We start from the raw sequence: 24464 nt of genomic DNA, 5'->3' as shown, positions 1-24464 counted from the left end.
CCATAATGGCCAATTAGGCTGGAGCCAGGAGACAAGAATTTCTCCATGGGTGTGCAGAGGCTCAAGCACTTGGACCAACTTCTGCTTTTTTCCAGGCACATTAGTAGAGACATCAGTCAGAAATAGAGCATCGGGCCCGGCGGCGTGGCCTAGCGGCTAAAGTCCTCGCCTTGAAAGCCCCGGGATCCCATATGGGCGCCGGTTCTAATCCCGGCAGCGCCACTTCCCATCCAGCTCCCTGCTTGTGGCCTGGGAAAGCAGTCGAGGACGGCCCAAAGCTTTGGGACACTGCACCCGCGTGGGAGACCCGGAAGAGGTTCCTGGTCCCGGCATCGGATTGGCGCGCACCGGCCCGTTGCGGCTCACTTGGGGAGTGAAACATCAGATGGAAGATTTTCCTCTCTGTCTCTCCTCCTCTCTGTATATCCGGCTTTCCAATAATAATAAAATCTTTAAAAAAAAAAAAAAAAAAAAAGAAATAGAGCATCAAGGACTCAAACTGACTCCCTTATAAGATGCTGGCACTGCAGGCAGTGGCTCAACCACTGAACCACAGCACCAGCTCTGAAAATAAAATGCTTGTAACAAAGAATTAGATGCTGTAAAATTGTTACATTTATCCTGACCATTTGTATCCATTTTTATATGATATCAGTTTCAGAATAAAATCAGCATATTGAAAAGAGATTATTGAAATAAATAGGAAGTGAGTGACCTAATTTTTAACATTAGGGAGGTTCTTGGATGTAAAAGTTGAGGTCTCTTTGATTAAAAAAATAGTAAGTTCTAGACAATCTTATGTAAATAGCAAATATTTTTGTGAATATACAGCATTTTGTTGAAACCATCTAGTAAAGCTACAGCGGCTGGCACTGCTACGACACTGAGCGTACTGTTGGTGGGGACAGGAGTGATAGGAAAGAAAGGGGACCTGGGAAAAATGGAAGATGGGACAGCCAATGAAACAAGGAGACAGAAAGAGCAAGAAGGAGAAGAAGTTTCATCCCTTAGTAAAGTTAGCTACTTTCCCACCTACACACACAGACATAAATAAACCAAAACCAGAAAAACGATAATTTGCTAAAAGGAGAATGAAGCAGATTATTAAAACACTGACAAAGAGCTACAGAAAGGGAACAGGAAGTTGGGTGTGAAGGCTGTTCCTCTATCTTGGCGGGTGCACATTCCGTTCCTCCCTCGCTGGACCTGGCCTGTGTTAGGAGTCCTACCCCTTTCTAAAAAACTTGTAGACAAAGAATTGTAACTCATGTGCAGTTATTTGTGGATTATCAGCGCTTAGTCTCCCCCAGGCTGCCTCTAGATACCCAGAAATTTCTCCCTGACAACCAAATAACCCAGAGCCCCAGGGAATCAGTGGCACCCAGACGTAATGCAGCCAACAGAGTGACCTGTGCAGCAGTCTATTGTCCTTGAGAAGCAGCTCTGTAGTCTGGGGATCCCGTAAAGGAGCCTTCCTCAAACTTCAGCAGCCTGTGTGGAACCTGGAGGTCTGCGATCTGCTCAGCAGCTGATGATGCTGTTGCTGCCAGGCACAGAACACACTGAAAAAGAGCAAGTCATGGAGCCACCTGATGAACCCAGAAAGTCAGGGGTGACGGTAGAGCAAGCAGCAAGAGCCCAGCAGCCCATCGTTTCCTGCAGGTCCATGCAAAGGAACAATAAGAAGCAAGAATGTTCTCAGTGCATTGGGATTGCATGTTGTTCCATTTCCCCAGCATTGGACTGGCTCAGTTTCCATTCAGGATTCCCAGGCAGGTGAGATGCTCCTCTGCACGTGAGTCTGCATACCAAGCTGCACCAGCTCTCAGTAAGCCCAGAGAATTCTTTGTCCCAAGATAGTTCCCTGCAACTTTTTTCCTATCTTATTCTCTTAACTCTTCTTCTAGGAAGAGGGGGGGGGGGGGAAGCCATCAAGCCAATGTATTGAGAAAGTTCCAAAAAACAAATTTTAGGGTCAAATCAGTGGCTCAACTCTGATTCCTTGACATATTCTCAAAGTGTTCCTGGTATGCATGCTTCCACGACATTCTTTGCATGTAAAAACAGGAAGATGGTGGGGGGAAATGAGTGCATGTACCTTCTTCCTCAGACAGAAGAATCTCATAGCATTAGGGAGAAATCAAGTGTTGGCTTCCTATGAAGTGTTTGAATACAGAGTCCGATACCACCTGGGTTGTCTCCCTTGGGTTCTTTGGACAGAAACTGCCTGCTGCCTGAGGCAGTGTGGGTGTCCTGAGAGAGCCACCTAAGTTTGCATACTTTCTGAGTGACAGGCACTCCTGCCAGTGCCTCAGGGCCAGGGTGGTGAGTGTCAGTGGGAGGAGTAACTGAGTTTCACTTCCTTGCTGGCTGCAGACTCACAGGCACCGTAGACTGCTCTCACTCAGAAGTCCTAAGAGCTGCCTGCCCAGCTCACCTTCCTCCACAGCACCTGGCAGACATTGAGCGGGCTGAAGGGAGCGGATGGGCAGAGCAGAACTTCCAGAAGGGAAGATGAGCACCCAGGATCCCTCTGATATGTGGAACCGACTGGACGGAGAAGTTGAGCTGCTCCAGGACTTGGGGTAAGTGAGAGAGCAGATCCTCTTTTCAAAGCACTCCTTGGGTGAACCCAAATGCTCATTTCAATGATGATCATATGCAGCATTGTCTCTGTCACCTCAGACTTCAGTTCTTGATGCTGGATTACTCTGTACTTATTAGGTAGCTCCTTTTGAGGGACTTACTCCATTATAACGGAATGGATTATTTTTTTCCAGCAAGCAGGTAGGTGAGAAAATGGGACCTGCATCAAAAACTGGACAATCTTGCAGAAGAGTTGGGAAGGATGAGTGGATGTTGCTTGGCTGTCCACTGGATTAAGAATAAATGTGTTTTGAAAGAGCTTTGATCACTCACCCATTGACAGTCAGGCTGTGGTGAGATAAATAGCCCACCCAAATGTGAGAGGGACTTTTTCAAAAGAGGGAATGAGGAAGTTTCGGCAACAATCTTGCTTGTGTTTCTTGCTCCAGACCATGCTTTTGTACTCTTGTGTGCATGCAGTGGAGCCCTTTAAACACCAGCAATTCAGGAAGAAAGTGAACCTTCTGCTTCCAATAGAGAAGTTTCTGGAGTCATCAGAGTCTTGTATTTAGTTAGGGACCCAGGTGACACAGTTCATGGGAACATTCACTGAAAGAAGAAAGTATTGCCCCAGGGCGGAACAGGGCGTCTTCCTATGGAGACCGAACTTTCAATTAAAGCCCTGCAAACATCTGCCTGACTGGTTTTGACACTTGTGCCTCAGGAGAAGGGATGCCTGTGCCTTCTGTGGGGTTAAACAGAAGCTTCACACAACCCAACAACAAGGGAGCTGTTGGCAGTAACATCCTTCTGTGCAAAACCTGCTGGAAGCTCACATGTCAATTAAAGGTCAAGCTAGGAATCCAACTCTCTGTTCTCCAAGAAAAACTGAAAGATGAAATCTATGTGTTATAGCTGAAGACTGTATCTCTCAGAGTTGTATTATTGCAGAATTTCTCAGTAATTCCTATCCAGAGATCATACAACTGAGACCTCAACTTTGAACCTACTTTCAGGTAACAAATTAAAAACAACACATTTGGAACTTTCAGTAAAGAAAAGTCCGATTTATTAGAATATCAAAATTCCATGAGTTTCCCCCAAGACAAAAGGCCCGCTGTACAAACATGCAAAAGGAATATCAAAGCATCCAAGCAATAGAGTTGGATTGTAGGATCTCACTCAGAGTCTTACGGACCCGGTGCCTGGAATGCTTTCTCCGACTCAGTATCTGCTTTCCTAGCCACTGTAGTTGCAAACCCCAGAGAGACAAAGGAAATACCACTTCTGGTTCTTCATTAAATGAGCAATCCTTGAACCTGGACTCTGCTGACACATATTTAGATAACAAGAACGAACAAGGTGACATCTTTGTGTCCCATTAGGGGCAGGAAGCACCCACAGGTAAACCTCACAGGGAGCTAGAATCAGACTGCAGAGTGTCAGAAAAGGGGCGGGAAGAGAGGATGGTGCAGGTGTCCAGATACCTCAGTTTCTGAAAGCCTGGGAATGTACTATCTCTGTGAGGGGGAGATCCATAACAAAAGGTAGCCTACAGTTATCTAGTCCCGTCTCTCAAATTAGGCAGCCCAGGAATTTTAAAAATTCCTGGCACCCAGACCACTTATCAGATGAATGATATCAGTATCTCTGGAGATACTTTTTTTTTCTGAAGATGAACATTTTCTTTTTTAAAAATATAATTTTTTTAAAAAAAGATTTATTCATTTATTTATTTGAAACTAAGAGTTACAGAAAAGGGGCATGAGAGAGGGGGTGTGAGAAAGAGAGACAGAGAGGGAGAGAGATCTTCCATCAGCTGATTAACTTCCCAGGTAGCCACACAATGATCAGTGACGGGCCAGTTCAAAGACAGGAGCTAGGAGCTTCTTCCAGATCTCCACGTGGGTGGTAAGGACCCAAGTAATTGTGCCATCCTCTGCTGGTTTTCCCAGGCTATGGACAGAGCGCTGGATCAGAAGTAGAACAGTTGGGATTTGAATCAACACCTATACAGGAGGCAGCAGCTGCTTTACCCACTACACCATAGTGACAGGCACCTGAGCATTTTCTTTCTAAACTCTTAGAGTGATTCCCAAGTGAGACAGGGAAGCCCTATGTGGGATGCACTTCCTGTTAGGTGTGTGCTGGAACCTGAAATATGGTGCTTTTATTTTTTTTGTTTGTGGGTTTTGAATAGTTTTGGCTAATGACTTCTTTGTAATGTGAAAATCAGAATTAATCCATTTTAAGTGTTTGACCCAACAGTCTTTAGTAACTAATGAATCGGTTTTAGAAAGTTTTTATTGGCTGCCAAAGAGCTTCCAAGCAGCTTGCAAAGCTAAATATGTAATCGTCCGTGAGAGCAGGTGGCTGCTGCCCCAGAGCATCACTGATGTGCTTTGTATTTGTGAGACTGTGAGGCCTTGAGAATGACCTGATAATACCTCTGGCAGAATTCTAAATACACTTTGGACTTTCAGTGTGCTGATGAAATGTGATCTGTATCAAATGTTTTGCTTAATTCTATTTTTTAAAACTTCATAATAGCATGACGATTTAATACAATTGGGATAGAAAAAAGGCAACTGCTATTAATGACATAAGTTATTTTAATAGAGTGTTAGATAAATTTTTATTCTTGGATTTTTGGTGTATATGAGCAGATAATCTTTAGTGGTTCAGGGACAGCGATATGCAACGTCTTAGTCCTTTGGTGCCTGTTTCTCTTAGGTTCTGAATATGTAAGTACTGTAAACTGAACCCTGAGCCACAACAGATCCATCAGTTGCTTTTCTAGGACATCCACCGCTTGCTCAAGTGCAGGTTTGTTATTTTCCAAATGTATCCACATCAAGGAATTCCGTTGCGTTTCCGTGCCTCACCACTGAAAGCGAGTCAGCCTACAGGCATTTTTTTTCTTTCATCCTAAATGCGTTAACGTGTCCAAAAGGAAAGGGGAAGTAAAACTTACATTGTAAATCTTAAATTGTGATCTAGTTTTACATACTTTTGCTGTGCAAGCTTAGGAAGAGGAGGGCGAAGGGGACAGTAAGGGACCAGACGTCCCGGGAGACAGACGGATAAGTGGGACTGCGGACATTCTCGAGAAGGGGCTGCTCCTAAAACCCAGGAGATGCTCGGTGGCGGCGCTGGAGGCTGCCTGGGGCAGGTGCTGTGGGACCTGCAGAGGCGCGCGCCTGCCAAGGACCTGCAGGGGCGCCTGCCTGCCGAGGCCCGGCTTTCCCGTGCCTTCAATGCCTCGTGGCAGCTCCGGGCTCCAAAACCAGGCCCCGGTCCAGCCGCTTCTGTCCCCGGAATAGGTGCAGGTGTGCGCTCCCCAGCCAGTCGTTTTCGCGGGTTCTGTTTTGTCGCGGGCCGTGTCCCAGCCGCGAAGCAGCGTGTGATGGGAGCAGGGCTTCCCCGGCTTGGTACATTGGAGCCTGCGAGGACAAGAGCGTGAAACCGGGAGAGAGCAATCTAGGAGAACCGGCTAGGGCCTCGTTCTGGGCTCTGCACGGATGAGGATGAGGTTGGAAGAAATCCGTGTTTCAAAGGCATATTCCCCGAGATCCTGAGGAGTGACAAGAGGGTTTCAGGGATAGAAGCCAGGCTGCAGACACTGGCCGCCCCCAGAGGAGGTTGAGAACACTCTGGGTTAAGGACTCTGCAGATCGCTCTGGGAGCAGAGAAGAAGAGATACTCCAGCAAGGCTGCAGCTCACGTGCTGACGCCTTGAGTTAGACTCGGACGGTGGCCATTCCTTGCCAAGAAGCAAAGACAACAGCCTTTTCCAGATGCGGGGAAGCACTGAGTCAGCCTGAAAGACCATCATTCCTGTAAAATACAGCTTTATACACATGCAGGCACTTTCATTTTGCACAATATTATTCTTTCTCCCCCTTTTAATAAGACTGATTTCTTTATTTAACAGAGTTGCAGAGAATGGTGAGGAGACAGAACTTTGCCATCCGCTGCTTCACTCCCCGGGGTTGCAACAGCCTGGGCTGGGCCAGCTGAAGCCAGGAGCCAGAAGCTTCAGCTGGATATCCCATGTAGGTAGAGCAGCCCGAACACGTGGGACATCCTTCACTGTATTCCTAGGCACTTTTAGGAGGGAGCTGAATCAGAATTGAAGCAGCTGGATATCCAACTGGCACCTATATGGGATGCCCATGTCACACGTAGCCAGCTCCACCACCGTGTCAGCTTCCTCTGTTTTCCTTTTGAAAGGCAGAGACAAAAGCAGCCAGTTCTTTCGTCTGCTGGTTCATTCCCCATATCTCTGGGGTAGCCAGGACTGGGTCATGCTGACCAGGAGTCCAGGACTCTATCAGGGCCTTGTAGGTAGGCAGCAAATACCTAAGTACTTGAGTCACCGCATGCTGCCTCTTAGGGAGTGCAATAGCAGGGAACAGGATTGGAAGCAGAGCATGAAGTTGAACCAGGCTCTCTGGGTGTGTCTTCTGAATTCCTGTACTAAATGATTGAACTGCTGCCCATCCATGTTCACAAAGAAGAGAAAGAGGAGGGAAGGATCCACAAACTCTTTGAATAAACAGCAAGTGGTAATTATCTTCAGCTGGCAAGCCTCCTGATCTCTATCACAGCCTCTCGCTGCCGCCATTATTGTGCAAATACCTCCAAAAGCAACGGCTGAGAAGGTGTTCCAAGAAAATGTCATGGATGAGCTCTCAAATGTAAACTTCATTTAGTTTTCATGCAACAGAAACATGTTCTTTTTTTTCCCCCCAGCAATTTCAAAATGTGCAGACACTGCTGGCTGTCAGTCTACACCAAAGCAGATGGCTGGCAGGAACTGGCCCTCAGCTGGAAGTCGGCTGACCCAGAGAACTAACGCTAAGAAACACATGCACTCCTGTTGCAAGGCAGTGGTCTGGCTCACACCAGCTTGCACTGTGGGGAGACTCATGGGAAGAGCCGGGTGGCCTTGAGTCCCGGAGTGTCTAGGTCAAAGTCCTTGCTTGCTTCACAATCAGGTTACTTCTCCATTGTGACAGTTACTGTTCACCAACCGCCTACCATGTGCCAACACTATGCATTCATATGGATTTTGTCATTTAGCATTGACAATATCACTCTGATGACAGGCCTGCCTTTCTCATTTTATGAATGCAGACACTGACCTCACTGGCTGCAGACCTGGTTAGTAGTGCGACAGAGGGACTTGCTCAGAGTGCAGCCCAGTGACCCAAGGTGTGATTTGCTGCCTTGCATGCAAATAACAGCAGCTGATAGAGACTGGCTGCTTACCTTGTGCCAGGAACTATGTTAAGCCCTTTGCCTGTGTGAACTTACTTAATTCATATATCTCTGAGAAATAAGTTACTGTTACTAATAACATGATGCCATTGCTACTGAGTGTTGAGGAAAGTGAGGAGGACCAGAGCTTCTCAAACATGCCCAGAGTAACATGCCACAAAGCCTTCAAGTTCAAGAGCTTGCTCTAGAGTACACTTCCTGGGCTACTGATGCAAGTTTTTAATTTGCAAGAAATCTTCCTGTTATTGTACTCACACAACATATTAGTGCTGAACTCAGAGAAGCAAAGAAAGTTCTGTGATTTCTGTAACCAACAAAGTTCATCAAGGAAGATGTTATGCTTTCTATTCTTCATATAATACAAAACACACAAAGCTAGGCCAGTAACCAAATAAATGAGAATCATTGAATTTTGTATAGAGTTCATTTGTAGGACTAGAAATACTGAAGACTCTAAGTACAATAAAGCAAAATTCTAATGAGATGTATTTACAAAGCTGTGGCATCAACTAGGGCTGTTACCTTGCTTTTCTTTTTGCACAGTTCTGTAATCTTGGTTGTTAACAACGGAAGGTGATTCTTTGTTGGCCAAATGGCAGAGTACAACCGGTGAACAGTACCATCTCTCCTTGGCTGAAGTGAATTCCCTCTTTTGTATAGTGTGACCTCCTTCCACTCCATGTATAAATCTATCCCACAAGTGCTGCCCGTTGGAAATAGGCATGCTGCACATTCCACTCTTGCATAGATCTGCCTGTCAAGGGTGTTATTAGGCATGGAGAATGCTGAAAGATGAGTGTACTTCATAAGACTTATGGGAAGTGAAACGGTGAGTAAGAATGGCTGTGTGGATACAGAGGAAACACACACATGTGTAGTTAGAGCTTTATGGCTTGGGCCAAGGGCCAGAACAGTACTTGGAGAAAACACTGCACATGCCAGGCAGGAGATGATCATTGGAAGCAGAGCACATGAAAAGATTTGTGTCAGTTTCCTCAGGACCTTGGGTTCATATCGGGTGGCTGTTTTCCATCCCTGGGTACTGGCGCCATTGGGAGACTGGGTGTGGTTTCTCCCCGTATCTCCCCACTTCCCCCAGAAACAGGAAAAAAAAAATAGAAAATTTGGAAATAATGATCACAGCCACTTTTCCCTAACCCTTGGTCCTTCGCACTCTCATCAACTGTGTAAACATCATCTGAAATAAAAATTAGTCATTAAAAAAGAATTTGTGTCACTTCAAGGTAAAAAACTGACACTTTGTATCTTGTAAATGGCCAAGCAAAGGCACAAATGTGGCAAAATACGCAAGTATTGAGAAAACAGCAACAGTCCTTGTGGACTAAGCCTCACTCAGTCCCAGGATCCATTTGGGCCATTTACATTCTGTCACAATGGTTCCCAACTCTGCTTCTCACAGACCTCAGCTCCCACAGAATTCTCTTCTCCCTTTCATTTCTGGTTTGCTTTGTCTATGCCTGACAAATTGGGAGCTACCTTTAATTAACAGCGCCTGTCTCTGTTATCACATAGTCTGCTTTGGTTACTGCCCAGACTGTTTCCAAAAGCCTGCAGCTCCTGGCCTCACCACTCAGAATGCTAGGAGTGCACATGCAGGCGGACATAGCAACATAGAAGGCCACAGTGTCACAGAGACCTTCCAGCAGAAGCGGTTGTGGTGGTATTTCTCCTGCCTTCCCTGGATCTCACACTTTGCCTGGCTAAGCCTTTGTTAGAACCCTATTAGAACCTCCCAATCCCTTAGCAAGGCCTCTGCTCAGCTCTCTCCATGTGGACAGGGTCCATTGCTATAATCAGTGACCTGAGAAGCCCACACTTGTGGTTATGGAGCTGAAAACACTACCATGGACAACATCATCTTCCCAGCATAAGACGCTTCTTCATCCCAAACTTATGATTTCAAACGTCAGAGAGGGCTGAGAGCTTTATCTCTCATGGAATCAAAGTCTCTAGAGACAATTCTATGAACACAGGAGCATTGGTGAAGACAACAGCAGTCAAATGATGCAGTAGAATGACTCAAGTGCTAAGAGATTAGCCAGGAATGAATACTTATGGTAGAAATCCCTGCTAAATCGACCTTGTGTTCCATTATCACTGTGTCCAAAGGGACAGAGAGCTCGGCAGCTCTGACAGCAGATGGATTCTGTGTGCGGCCATGGCCCAAGGAGGGGGCATGGCACACGTGTTATGCTTCTGCCATCTGTGCTCTACTGAGTTCAGAGGGTACGTCAATGTCATTGAAAAGTGAGAGCGATTTTGAAAATAATGAGAAAACAATAAATTCTCTAGAGTGCTCTTAATATTCAACTCCCAGGGCATTTTAGCAGCTTTCACTCAACTGGAAGTTTCTTGTCTTGCTTTGGAAAATATGTCCTCTTTAGACATCTGCTGGGACAGAATCAAGGTTGTACTTCATTTCTCTTTGGCAAGAAGAAAGGAAATGTGTCTTTGAATGCCTGACCTGTAGGTGTAAATTAATATAAAGTTTTGTCATCATCAGGAATATACAAGCTAGGCCAGCACCATGGTACAGTGAGTTAAGCCACCACCAATGGTGCCCACACATCATATGATCATCAGGTTCTTCTCCAGATGACTACTAATGGGACTGGAAAAACAGCAGAAGAGGGCGCAAGTGCCTGAATGTTTGTGACCAACATGGAAGACCCGGATAAAGCTTTCAGCCCCTGGCTTTGGCCTGGCCCAGTCCCAGCCATTGCAGCCATTTGAGGAGTGAATCAGCAGATGGCAGATGTATCTCTCGGTCTTTCCCTCCTTTTTTTCCAAATAAATAAATACATTTTTTAAGCTAAAAAAATAAATGGGCAAGCTCAGTGGCCATGGGCCTCAGGTTTCAAACTGCAGGACTATTTGCCGTGTCCATTGTGACTCGTCCAGGGTTTCTTCCCATGAATCGTCTCTCTGCAGCACTCACAGGGCAACCCCAGGGCTTTGGCTTGTACCATTTGTCTTCTCAGAATTCCCTTTTTTCTCACTAGATAATGAATCCTGTCTTTATTCTTCAAGCCCCTATTTATGAATTTCCTCTTCTCTGATCATTCCAGTCCTCCACTAGTTCTCCATTTTGTACCCTTTACCATTTCACTAAGGTAACAACTACAATTAATTTCCCAACTACACTCATTGCAGATCCTTCTTTTTTCCTGCTTGTTGGTACTGAAATGTCACTGGGAACTTAAATTTGCCTTTTCGCCCCAGATGCCAAATACTGTAAGTTCAGGCTATTGAGAGTATTGAACTGAATTAGGATGTTTAGGACCAAGAGCCCTTCAGAGCCATGCTTCATAAGCTCTAAATTGTATGGTGATTCTCTGAGGCCCAGCAGGTGAGTTAGGTGCCGAGCAAGTGCATTCCTAGCAAGGTGTGGAGGGCGTCTACTTGTCTTTTGGGTAGCAACACTGTGCATTGCTTCTCAGATGCCAGCAGCAATCCATTTTTGTTCTTGCAACCAATTTGATGTGTCACATCCATATTTGCACAAAATATAATGGGAATGAATAAAATCCAAGTAAATAACATGTAGAAGTTTAGGTACTGTTGCCTGTAACATTCGTTTATATGTATGTGAAATACAATGGGCTTTGAAAAAGTTTATGGAAAATGTGAGTTATGAAAAAACATATACAGATTTTATTTTTTTGGTGCCAAAATGAATGTGTCTTCTGGCTCCATTTTTTCCTGCAAAGTCTCATGTATCCACATAAAGAGAGTCATGTAATATGTGTTTCTTTGTGTGGGATGAGTGCAGCAGTTTGAAAGCCTTTCCTTTAAAAGGCATCATGTGGTATAAAAACTTCAATCAGCAAAGTCAGACACTAAAACCCAATGCAATCAGCAGGTTGCAGTCTCCTGGGGCAGTTTCACCGAAGGTCCTAGCTCAGGGAGGTGCTGAAATGAAAGGAGAGGAGGAGGCTGAACAGGACACCAGCTTTCCGGCGAGAACCCGGCTGCTTTCTCTGTGGTTGAGTTTATTTCCTGTACCTTACTGCCAGGCAGCTGTGAAAATTCTCTAGCAGGTGGGTGTTTCCTATTTTGTTACTCTCTCATGGAAGGGATAATACCACTGTTTCCTTCAAGGTCATCTGAAACATTTGACAATCGTGCACACTCAGTACAATATATTCTTTTGAGCTTGCCTGGTGTCTGCTCTGAGGACTCCTTTAGCCTTCAGACATGATTACAGCAATGTGTGGGCCTTGGGCAGTGTGAGGCAAACACTGTTGCTTCTGTGTCATTATAGACAGTCACTTCTGGCTCTTTTTTCACTTCTTCAGGGATGGCAAGGTCAAAATAATTTATTATTGATTTATTTGCATTTTTATTTTGGTGTCAGGAAAATGAACCTTATTCTAAAGGGATTAAAGTTAAAAGTGAATTTCCAGTACCTAACACAGTGTCTGACTTAGCCATACTATATCGTGTAATTTAGCCAAGCATGATATTCATTGTCTTCTATCAGCATCAAAGAAATAGGTGCTACATTTATAAATGAAGCCAATGCTTCAATATTTGAAATAAAAAAATTCTCTTCTGATGCATGAAGACTAGTCACCTTGACCTGGGAGAACCCAGAGACTGCCACTTGTCAAAATTTGGAAGTGATTACAGCAGATGGATGGATTAGCTGGGAAATTGACTGGAGACAAAGACATGGCTATTCCTTACCAAGCTCCTCGATGTTACTCCCTGCATGTGTGTGGTCCAAGTTGACTGCTCACTAACATCCCTTCCCACTGAGCATTTCCCAGTAGAAAAATTTAAAAGCAAAAATAAACAACAACAAAAACCAGATTTCTTATTGCACTGAATTCAAAAACATCCACCTTGTAAGAGCAGCAGAGGAAGATGACATAATTGCGACTCTGAATCGGCAAACAGGTTCTGTGAATCAACGGTGTGATGCAATTGTGAAGGAACAAATGCAATGGGCTGTGTTGTACGTGCCCAGCAGCCTGACCAGGGAGGATGAGTGCTGCTTTGTTTTGTATTCCAGAGCTTAATACACCCAAGGTTGAGAAGATGCTTGGATGATAGACTGACAGGCAGTCATGGAAGGAGAGGTTAAAGGTGATGTGAAGAGAAGACAGTTCATTTTCAATGTTTTCGACTATTTGCATTAAGTGTCATAGCTAAAACTCCAAGAGTGGCCCAGGGTTCCCTACTGAAGGCTCTGATGCAGGAAGCAGTGAGTTGGTGTAGAGGAGTATCCTGTTTATTCATCATGCACGCAGTGGACTGAGCTTGCCTGTACAAGCAGCGAGCTCCCTGTCGTCAGCAGCATGTGAGGGAAAATTGGAGAAGAGACTTAGTATAGTTTAAAAATTATTCAAACACTATACAAAATTGTTAAAACAATTTTATATTGTTTTCTGTTGCTGTTGTTGTTCAAGAGATCTCCAAATTTTATACACTTCAAGCTCCTTAAGATCTGGTTCTCACTGCTAATAATCAAATGAGCTAAATTTAAATCATTTTTCCCATACAGTTGGGATTGCTAGGACTTCAAGGCCTGTGCAAGGATGATTCCATGCAATGAGCTGTTACATGTGCTTAGGAAGTCCCAAGAAGTTATGCAGTTGTCAGCTAGGAACTCTGGCCATCTAGGGGCATATATAACCCAGCCTTGAGTACCTCCCCCTGTGCTAAGGGACTCCCAGATCACAGATCATACAGTGTTCTGCTTCTTTTGTGCCTAGATCTGTTCTTCTCTTCCTTCCCTCTTTGCTGAATGGTTGCCGCTCTAAGTCCCACCGAACTTTAAAATAGACAAAAAGTCTTTCCTCTCTCTTGGTCTCTCCTCACATCCCTCTATGTCGCTCGTTTTTGTTTTTTTGTTTTTTTTTCTCTGTTTCTTCTTTTTCCTCCATCATTGCCTAATTGCCTCAGGCAATTCCAGCACTCAATAAACTTTGATCCAACAAAATGAAAGAATAAGGCAAACTCTTAATAGAATTATCTCTGGAAGTTGGATTAAGAAAGAAATTGATGAATTTCTTTCAGCTCTGGTTCAGTTTTAGTTACCCAAAAAATATGTGAATCTTTCTCTCCCCACATCCCATTGGAATTCACTAAATTAGGAGAAGTTTATCAAGCTAAAGTTTTTTTTGCCAACAGCTTCAATTGTCATTCTTTATGCAAAGGAAAACCATACTTATTTGATGGTGTGTACTGTTTTAGAATCTTACCCTTTTATGGTCTTAACATTTATATAAGTCAGATTGTTTTGAGTGAGGATGTCATTGTGAGCCCACAGTCAGCGCTTCAGGTCAACAATGTATTTGAGGATCCATTAGTCCTGATATGTACATATATACAACATCTTTAGCATTGGCCTTATGGGAAAAGGCAATTTTTGGTTGTTCAGGTTGCCATTATTTTTTTTGTAAGACATTAAGCATACCTGCCAGCTTCTCACAAAATACCTTTATTATTCATGCCCTTCCTCGTCATTTGGCAAGCAAAAAAAAAAAAAAAAATGCTCTCACCTTTTCAAACATTTTTGGCTAACTTTAAAAAAAAAATTATCTTATTTATTTGAAAGGCAGAGTTACACAATACATACCCAAGAAGAGAGAGGGAGAGAGAAAACTTCTATCCACTGGTTCACTCTCTCAATGGCCACAAACAGCCAGAGCCGGGCCAGATTAAAGACAGAGTCCAAGAGCTTCTTGCAGGTCTCCAACGTGGGCTCAGAGACCCAAGCGCTTGGATCATCCTCCGTTGCTTTCCTAGGCACATTGACATGGAGCTGGATTGGAAGTGGAACCGATTTGGGATATGAGCATCAGAGGCAGGAGCTTTATCCCCATGCCACATTGCTGGCCCTGTATCTAGCTTTTTATATCATTTCCTTTTAGGAGCACTGAGTTTCGTCATCGCTTGGCTGGCAGATGTTTAGGACAGCTCCAAATTTTTACTGCCAAGCAGTTCTGCAGTGCTTCCTTGGCCCACATTCCCTGCTGCTCCCGTGAGTGTGTCATTAGGCAGACACTAGAAGCAGCAGCACTGATCAAATGCACATGCTCAGTTACTTTGGATACTCCACATTTCACTCCAACTTAGGCCCCTACCAGCAACACAACAGTATTTATCAGCTCCAAATTCTCTAATGCTCAATAATGTCTAACTTTTCCATTGTGAACAAGCTAATAGATGAAGAAAAATATCTTATTGTTACTTTAATTTGCATTTTCTGTTCTGATAGTGAGACTGTTAGAAACATACATTTCTTCTGTGACAATTTTTTCTCTTAATTTTACATATATACCTTTTAATTTTCCTTGCACACCCTTTTAAAAGATAACTCGCATGTCTTTTAAGGTCTGTTTACATGCTGGCTTGTTCAAGGAACCTGCTTATGTTCTTTCTTTCTGAACACAGTTGGATATTACATTATCACTTGGATGGAGTTTTCAGTATGCTTGTCTTGCCTTCCTGACTCAAATTAGTGGTTTTTTGAAGTTCCATCTGGGCATTTTCATTCTTGTTCCCTTTGACCTACAAAACACAATGTCTTAGACTACGGTCTGCCCAGATTTGAAGCAATCACTAAAAGTACAGAAAGTTGATCATGGGACATCAGTTCTTTATGGACACCATCTTTTGCCACTGTTACCTGATGCGCACATGTTGCTATAAAGTCTACATGGTGCTATTTGGATCCATGTTCACTGTCCTGAGAAATACACTCACCAGAGTTTTGGGGCTAGGAACACTTGACTCAATCAAAGGAGATGCTTAGGCGTGTGTGGAAGAGCTATTTGGGGAATGAGGGCATTCAGCATCCGTGGGTGGCTGCCTGGCAAGTTCCATAGGAGGCTTTCCCAGAGCCTACATTTCAAAAAAACTGACTAGCAAAAAACGCCGCCCAGTAACAAATGCTCTCTGAGTTTCCCAGTCAGATCCCAATGCCATTCTTCTTGTTCTAAATGCAAACATTTATTATGGGTTTATGGTATATAGTTGTTATGTAAAAGATTATAATAAAAATCTTGGTTAAAAAACTGTTGTCAGGATGAAATTTAATATCAGCAGAATTCTTACGATTTATTTATTTTTAATGAAAAGGCAGATTTACAGAGAGAAGGAGAGACCAAGAGAGAAAAATCTTCCATCTGCTGGTTTATTTCCCAAATGATCAAAATGGCAGGAACTGAGCTGATCTGAAGCCAGGAGCTCTCTCTAGGTCTCCCACACAGGTGCAGGGTCCCAGGGCTTTGTGCCATCCTCTGCTGCTTTCTCAGGCCACAAGCAGGAAGCTGAATGGGAAGTAGAGAAGCCAGGACACTAACCAATGCCTATATGGCATGTTAATGCTTGTGGGGGGGTGATTAGCCAATTGAGCCATCTCTCCGGCCCCAAGCAGGATTCTACAAATGGTTCTTCTTCTTCCTTTTTTTTTTTTTTTTTCAAGATTTATTTATTTTCTTTTTGGAAAGGCAGATCTACCAAGAGACAGACAGACAGAAAGATCTTCTGTCTGCTGGTTCACTCCCCAAGTGGCCACAATGGCTGAAGGTGAGACAGAAGCCAGGAGCTTCCCCCAGGTTTCCCATGTGGGTGCAGGGTCCCAAGGCTTTCAGTCATCCTCAACTGCTTTCCCAGGCCACTAATAGGAAACTGGATGGAAAGTGGGGCAGCCAGGCATGAACCAGTGCCCACATGGGATTCTGGTGGTTGCAAGGTGAGGACTTTAGCCACTAGGCTACCGTGCCAGGTCCGTAATCCTACAAATGCTTTAAAATGCGCATCAGGTTCCCCTGAAAAGAATCCAAATGAATGTCTAAATCCTTCATGTTTTAGAATCTTGCAAGTCAAGTATTGCTTCAAATAAAAGATTTGCTGACTCAAATGGAACATTATACTAAAATAATCATCCTAAAAGTCATTCTTGGCAAGCTGTATTTAAAGACTTATGACCTTGCAGAGATTTTCTCTATCAAAACGCATTGGGACTTTGGCTTCAGCTGGACCTGACATCTGCTACAGCTTCGCTTGTAGTTTTCCCGGCTGTCCTTTGCAAGCATTTTGTAGTGAACAAATTTAAACTTGTCTGGGAATCAGTGTGGTAAATAGGCCTGCTCTAGATAAAACACTCAGTGAATATTCTTAGCAAATGCTGCATGCATCACTGCTTTCAGCTATCAAATACATTTCTAATCTTGGATGGAGGCAGTTCAGCCCCATAGAAAAAAATATGCTAAAGACACACACATAGGAGGCCTGTCGCGATGGCTCAATGGCTAAATCGTCTCCTTGCATGCACTGGGATCTGATATAGGAGCTGGTTCATGTCCTAGCTTCTCTGCTTCTCATCCAGCTCCCAGCTTGTGGCCTGAGAAAGCAGTGGAGGATGGCACAAAGCTGGGGACCCTGGACCCGCATGGGAGACCTGGAACAATCTCCTGGATTTGGCCCAGCTTCAGTTGTTGCGGCCACTTTTGGAGTGAACCAGTGGGTAGAAGATCTTTCTCTCTTTCTCTCCTTTCTGTAAATCTACTTTTCCAATAAAAATAAATAAATCTTAAAAAGAAACATGCATTAGGAAATTCAGATTTAGAAAACAGATGGCTGGGAGACCTGTGGTAGAAGCTTCCTTCCACACAGGCACTTGGGTTTGCTCCTTATTACCCAGGCCACAATTTCAGGTGGCAGAAAGTTCACAGTGGGTGCCAGTGTGTGCAGGACAAGATAGATCCCTTGGTGCCAGCATAAGACTATTCCTCAGAGTTCCTGTACACTATTTTCTCTTCTTTGAAAACACCTAGTTCATTACCTTGATATAGTCTATGTAATTGCCATCTCTCCCTTAAAGTCATTGCCATGGATGAGGGAACATTGGCGGTCAGCCAGGGTTGCTGGTTCCTCTGTGCTTGTTACTCAAACTAAAAAGAAAGGACCAGAACATTTCATTTGAGCCACAGGAAAATCATAGCATGGAGGATAAAGCACAAGGGATGGCTTTGTGGATCTTAGTCATTTCCTGCTAGCCCTGAGCAGGTGTTGAGCACAGCTGTTCCCAGACCTGCTTCAACATTTGCACCACAGCAGCATGTGCAGCACTAACCGTCAATGAGCTGTGACTAGTAATAAACCTTGTTAAAATTATTATTATTTTTCTTGGAAAGGCAGATTTACAGAGAGGAGAGACAGAAAGATCTTCAGTCAGCTGGATCACTCTCCAAGTGGCCGCTATGGCCAGAGCTGAACCAATCCGAAGCCAGGAGCCAATAGCTTCTTCTGGGTCTCCCACTCACAGGTGCAGAGTCCCAAGGCTTTGGGCCATCCTCTACTGCTTACCCAGGCCATAAGCAGGGAGCTGGATGGGAAGTGGAGCAGCTGGGTCATGAACCAACACCCACAGGGGATCCCGGAGCATGCAAGGTTAGGATTTAGCCATTTGAGCCATTGTACCAGGCCCAAGTAGTAAAGCTCCTTTTATTTTATACTGAGGCTGAGATGGGCTAAGTTCCCTGCCCAGATTCTGGCTCAGTCTGGTAGGGCCCGCAAGAGGTTTCACCTGGATTCAGACCCAGGGCAAGATACTTTGGGACACGCCCTAGTCACCACATTGCAATGCCACTCCCACATTATAAGGAAGCAAGGCATGTGGTGAAGGGAAAAGGCCAAGATGCAGAACACTATGCCTGCACACTCTTCCTTGTGTAGAATTAGGAGTGTCTGGGCCTACAGGAATAGCCTGTAGATGCCTAGACTATCAGGAGGAACCACAGGGAAATGGTTAACACTGAAACCTTTTGAGGAAAGGCACAGGGAAAAGAACCTCAAAGGTAGGCACAAAGCTTTGGATTATTTTCATTTGCCATGGGTGTCTGTTACTTTTCCTGAAGTACAAACACACATATCAAAGATCAGTTGACATCTCCTTATCAACTGGAGGAGGGTGGGAGGGATGAAAGGAGGAAAGTAGGGAGGAAGCATGGGAGGGAAGGAGGAAGGAAGGAAGGAAAGAAGGAAGAAAAAAAAGCAAGAAAGGAAAGAAAGGAAGGAAGGAAGGAAGGAAGGAAGGAAGGAAGGAAGGAAGGAAGAAAGAAAGGAAGAAAGAAAGAAAGAAAGAAAGAAAGAAAGAAAGAAAGAAAGAAAGAAAGAAAGAAAGAAAAAAAGAAAGAAAGAAAGAAAGAAAGAAAGAAAGAAAGAAAGAAAGAAAGAAAGAAAGAAAGAAAGAAAGAAAGAAAGAAAGAAAGAAAGAAAGAAAGTTAGTTCTTGTCTGGTTGGAACATCCGGAGTGATGGGGCTTACCTTGCTAAGAACTTCTGGCTCCTCTGTGTCTGGTTTCAGTTCTCTCATGCAGCTGGGCTTCAGTACTGTCACCCCAGAGTTTTCTGTGAAGTAGAACCACACTTGCAAAAGAGTGAAAGATGGAGATGAAAAGAAAGAAAATGGGTCAAAGCTTATTGATTATTTACAATAGGACTTTAAAAATCTGCTTACAAAGCAGCACTGTGTGAGCCGGCCAGACTGCCTCTGGATGCTGCAACAGCAAGTCCAAGTATCCCACAACGGCTGTGGGGGACTCTCTGTCCAGGCCTTTCTCCTTGGCTTGCAGGTGACCATTTTTGCGTTAATGTGGCATTCTCGCTGCATGCCAACCTGTCCCTGATTCTTCTTTCTATCAGTGGATAGCAGTGCTCTGGGTTTAGTGCTCCTGCTGACGACCACATCCTCAGCTGGTGATGACCCTGTCTCCGTGGGAGACCACTCTAGGTCCTGGAATTAGGGTAGGGGTAAGGGTTCAGCACAGAAATTTTTAGAACTATGCTTTCAATGCTCCATTTTGATTTCTCCAAGATTGACTTTGTCCTAATGTTTGGGCTGGGAGTTGGGTTTCTGGGCTAGTTAGTCTGAGTGGAGAACATGGTGATGTGACTTGTGACTTCAAATATAGGGGAAGAGGTGTCTCCGGCCTGCCCTTGGTGACAGCAATTTCCTCTGTTTTCCAGGTGGTACCATGGCAGCCTTACACGCCATGCGGCTGAAGCACTTCTCTTGTCCAATGGCTTTGACGGGAGCTACCTATTGAGAGACAGCAATGAACAGAGCGGTCTGTACTCACTCTCTGTAAGGTGAGGAAGTGAGGGACTCCGAGAATGTTGCCTAGGGTCATCTGTCACTTGTGGAGCTGAGCAGCACACACTCCACCAGCTCACCAGACCCCAGTTCCAGGTTGGAGAATTCCCAACTCTGAGGAGAGACACTGTGAGACATGCCCCTGATCCATTCACCAGTGGGAGAGACAACTGGAACAGGAGGAGCCTTTGGGAATCATTTCACCCAAACCTGCTGAAGATTGATGGAGAATGTGAAACCCAGATTGCAGGGGCATCTGGCACCCAGTAGCGATGAAAAGAGAGTATAGTAACCCCAACACATTGCCAGGATACTGCGCTGTGCTGCTGGCACTGAAGCAGCTTGCACAGTGGGGAGAAAAGGCAAGCAGGCAGGTAGGGAAGGAGGGAGCGAGAGATGAAAAGAGGAATGAAGGGAGGAAGAAACGGAGGGAAGGAGAAAGGAAGGAAGGAAGGAAGGAAGGAAGGAAGGAAGGAAGGAAGGAAGGAAGGAAGGGAGGGAGGGAGGGAGGGAGGGAGGGAGGGAGGGAGGGAGGAAGGGAGGGAAGAAGAGAGGAAGGGAAGAAGTGATAGCCCAAGTACTTAGGAACCTTGCATCCATGTGAGAAACCTGAACTGCGGTCCAGGCTCCTGACATTGGCCAGGTCAAACCCCGCTGTTTTGAGCTTTTGGGGAAGGATCAGCTATTAGGAGATCCCTCTGCCTATCTGTGTGTGTGTCTGTGTGTGTGTCTCACTCTTTACCTCTCAAATAAATATTTATTTTTAACAAGAATAAATACAACCATGTTACAATATATTCTGTATAATACTTTAATAGTATTTTAAGTAAAAATTGCCTAATTCTCCATTTTTAGAAAGAAATGGTTACTTTTCTTCAAAACATGTATTTTACTTGTTAAATACCATAACCATGTCTTTTTCCCTTTTTCAGAGCCAAAGACTCTGTCAAGCACTTTCATGTTGAGTACACTGGATATTCTTTTAAATTTGGCTTTAATGAATACTCATCTTTGAAGGACTTTGTCAAGCATTTTGCAAATCAACCTTTGATTGGAAGCGAGACAGGTGAGCTCTGAACAGACAGTTGAACTGGGAGATGCTACTGCAGCATAAGGGAGGATCAAGACAGATTTCAATGAACGAATGTCATAGTTGTCACTTCTGAATTGCATCATATGCTGTGCAATTTGATATGCTTAGAAGCATTTTGTCTAGTGCTATGCCATATACTACACTAATAAAGTATATGTCTTAGTATTTAAACATCATCTTTAGAAGAGAACAATTTTGTACAAAGTAGATATTTTCTCTGAATGTGCTCCTTAATGGGCTGATTTTGCATTGACTAAAAGCACACACTTTTTATAAAATGGTCTACACATCTCATAATTTTGATACTTAAAAACAGAAAGAGCAAAGCCAATAAGGACTTTGTGGTTCCTCATGAACTCAAATGTGGGCAATTTGCACGTGGGAAGAAAGAAGTCGACTTTAGGATTTAGACAAACACTATTCTCACTTGAATTGCCACCGAGATCACTGAGTGCTACAAATACTAATGACAAAGTGTTCATCCAAGCTAAGAAATTATTTCTATTGTCTCACAAATTTTAAATGTCTAAATTCAGCTGGAAATGAATAAATTTTACTAAATTAACAGAGAATCAAATCCAAAAAATATGTGGTTTCAAGAAATGGAAAATAAACACACACTCTTCTGCTACCTAACATATCCAACTTCTTTGTCCAGAGTAGTTCAATGAAGCTAGAAAAAGCTTACCATTCCATTTGTAATGCAGAATCACACCTTCTTTTGCCCTAAATGATCGTAAATCTCAGTTAATTTGATGCCAGGAAATTCCAAGAACTTGTGGCACAAGACTTAATCACAAGCCGATTACCCTGTATTTGTCCAGACTTGTTTTCTTGGTAAATTTGCCTGTGGGCTTTCTGCTGACATCAGTATGGCAGGTTGAGATGCCATCGTTGGCTTTCCGTCTTTTCTGAGAGCTCTGTGGCCGGGATAGACCCTGCTGTGAATCACACAGCTTCTCGTGTAGATGAAAGGCACGTTGGAAACCACAAAACAGTGGCTTTGCTTTTCACTGACCACACATTAGTCTGCAATAGAACATTCTAAACTGTGAAATTGACACTACAAGCATTTTTAAGATTTTGTTATGGTTGAAAATTCTCCCAATTAACCAGGAAAATCACTTCACTATTTAACCAGCAGCTATCCTTATAAGGCAATAGCAGTTGAGTTACATGGGAGAACTTAAAAAAATGCAGAGAAAATTAAATCTATTTTGGTGCAAAAATATTAATGTACATATAGTTTTCTCCGTAGTATGCATTTTCTATAACTTTTTGAAGATCCTTGTACTTATTTCCACTGTTACCTTGGTCTTGGTAAGCATTTTGGTTTCTAAAACAAATTTTTTTTCACTTCAAATGGCTCACTGCTTGTGTCCAACTTTACACTTGATATTATTGTTCAATTCTGAGATGCTGGCAATAGAGAAGAGAGTTTGAAATCCAGTCTTTGTTTCATCGCCTTTGTTCTTGTCCTCTCCATGCCTGCCATGTGTGGTCTGGTGACTATTTTGTTCATTGGATGAATGAATAAATGAGTGAATGGGAGATCATGAATAGGAACTCTGTGTGGCCTTCAAAGCTATTGTTATTCTTCTTCCTTCTCTCCTATGTCTAAGCAAAGTCAGCTCCATTCTTTTAAATTCTTCTATTTGTAAGTCCTTTTCTAGTCATTCTCCTTATTCCTTCCTGTCTGTCTAGAAGTTAGAGAACATATACATATTCTATCTGAAGGCAGATTGGAAATTACAAAGCAGTTTGAGACCTGCACCCTGGCTGAAGTTTTGTGGCACTGACCCAGTGATGATTGGCCAAGAGGACCACTTACATCTTCTCCAAAGTAGAGGTGCCTTGACATTGTGCTTGGGACAACGTTAAGCTTAATACATTGTCCTGACTCGTGTATAAGGAGTCATAAGGATTTCTAGCCCAGACTCCTATAGTAGTTTCTGCAAAGACTTGCTGTATCATCGTTATTACTATGATTACTATTCTACTCATCACAGTAAAACTTTAGAAACCAAGATTTTCATCCTCTTGACGTGTCTTCTGTTTGAACTTCTGCTAGGAATCCCTGATACTGAGGGATAAATACTTGACTTGTCGGCTTCAAGGCCTGAGTGATGTTCCACTGACTGTATTCCTCTTATCTGTCCCAGCCAGAGGAATGCAAAGCCACCAAGCCTGGGGAAAAGAGCCAAACTCATGACAGATAAGTATTCTAATCTTGGCCTTCTGGGAGTAACAGGCCTCAGGAAGCAAGATAGCATGCTGGAGTCATGATGACCTCCAAGCCCCAGAAGATTCCCTGAAGTCACCCTATCAATAAAGCAAATGGAAACTGGGACGCCACCTTCCAAAAATTGGTCTTTTCTTCTTGACCTTGAAGACTCAGTGCTTGGTGGTCGCTCCCAGTGAAGTGATCAGGAGATGTCAGGTTGGTGATTTCTTGCTTAGAAACAGAGAAGTTTCTTACAGTTTTACACCTAATCAAGATCATTAGAGAAAGCATTTGTCTGTACAGTGGACCCAGCCATGCCAGGGTTCTCACTGCTAGATTGGTTGAACAGGAAGGACTAAAATTACATATCCCAGGCCACTCCTGTCAGCCAGATCCAGATCCCCAGATCCAGGTAGACCCGACAGAACCCAGAGAGTATGTGCATTAAAGAGGCTTTCTGACGTTTATCCACTCACAGGAAGAGCATGCCTTGTATGGACAATGCAAATGTTGCACAAGTCACCAAGCTCATCCACCTCTGCCTTAGAACTCTACACCGTCTTCACTAGAGTGGAACCCACAGTGCTTGAATCTGGCCAAGAGAAAAATCTTTGTACTTAGAGTAGTAATAATCCCTTAAAGGAATGAATACTATTTTATGCTTTTTTCTGTGCTATTGTCCAGTCTTTAAGCTGTCTGTATTTCTGTTTTTCGTGCTGAAGACCAAGGGCTTCCTAGACACGATGTACACCTGTTTCTTACCAACTTTGATTCTGTTATTATAACTTCCCATTTCCCTTGCCGTAGGCTGCACTTAGTTTCATTAATCTCCATTAAAGTGTCTATTTACTCTGCTTTCTCCTTATTAGCATTCATGAACATTTAAGAGGCTTCCAGTCCTTAAAAACCAAAAGTTCCCAAGTATGTGATAGAGATACAATGTACTATCTTGACTTTCCTTTTGCCTTATTAACATGTCCCATAATGTACTTTATTTTTTATACTGGAATATAAACTCTCCAAGGAATGGAATTTGTTTTTGAATGTTGTTTCCTGATAATGTTCTATAACTGGAAAGAACAAATGCTAATCGTTTCCACACTCTGCCATATGATATATCCACTATCAATGCCTACCTTGAAGCTC

At 43.6% G+C, this 24464-nt stretch overlaps 1 protein-coding gene across 1 annotated transcript in view; it reads left to right on the top strand.

The window, feature by feature from the left end:
* Positions 1-2370: 2370 nt before the first annotated feature.
* Positions 2371-24464, top strand: part of DAPP1 (dual adaptor of phosphotyrosine and 3-phosphoinositides 1) — a 43996-nt gene continuing 21902 nt past the window's right edge. Inside the window, exons 1-3 of the mRNA XM_058667006.1 lie at positions 2371-2585; positions 19875-19997; positions 20934-21067. Coding sequence (XP_058522989.1) covers positions 2485-2585; positions 19875-19997; positions 20934-21067 — 358 coding nt within the window. The 5' untranslated portion in view covers positions 2371-2484. The remainder of the gene's footprint in view (positions 2586-19874; positions 19998-20933; positions 21068-24464) is intronic.

Source organism: Ochotona princeps, chromosome 7 (genome assembly GCF_030435755.1).
Source record: "Ochotona princeps isolate mOchPri1 chromosome 7, mOchPri1.hap1, whole genome shotgun sequence".
NCBI lineage: Eukaryota > Metazoa > Chordata > Mammalia > Lagomorpha > Ochotonidae > Ochotona > Ochotona princeps.
Note: the sequence above shows the minus strand (reverse complement) of the source record. Positions and strands in the feature narration are given on the sequence as shown.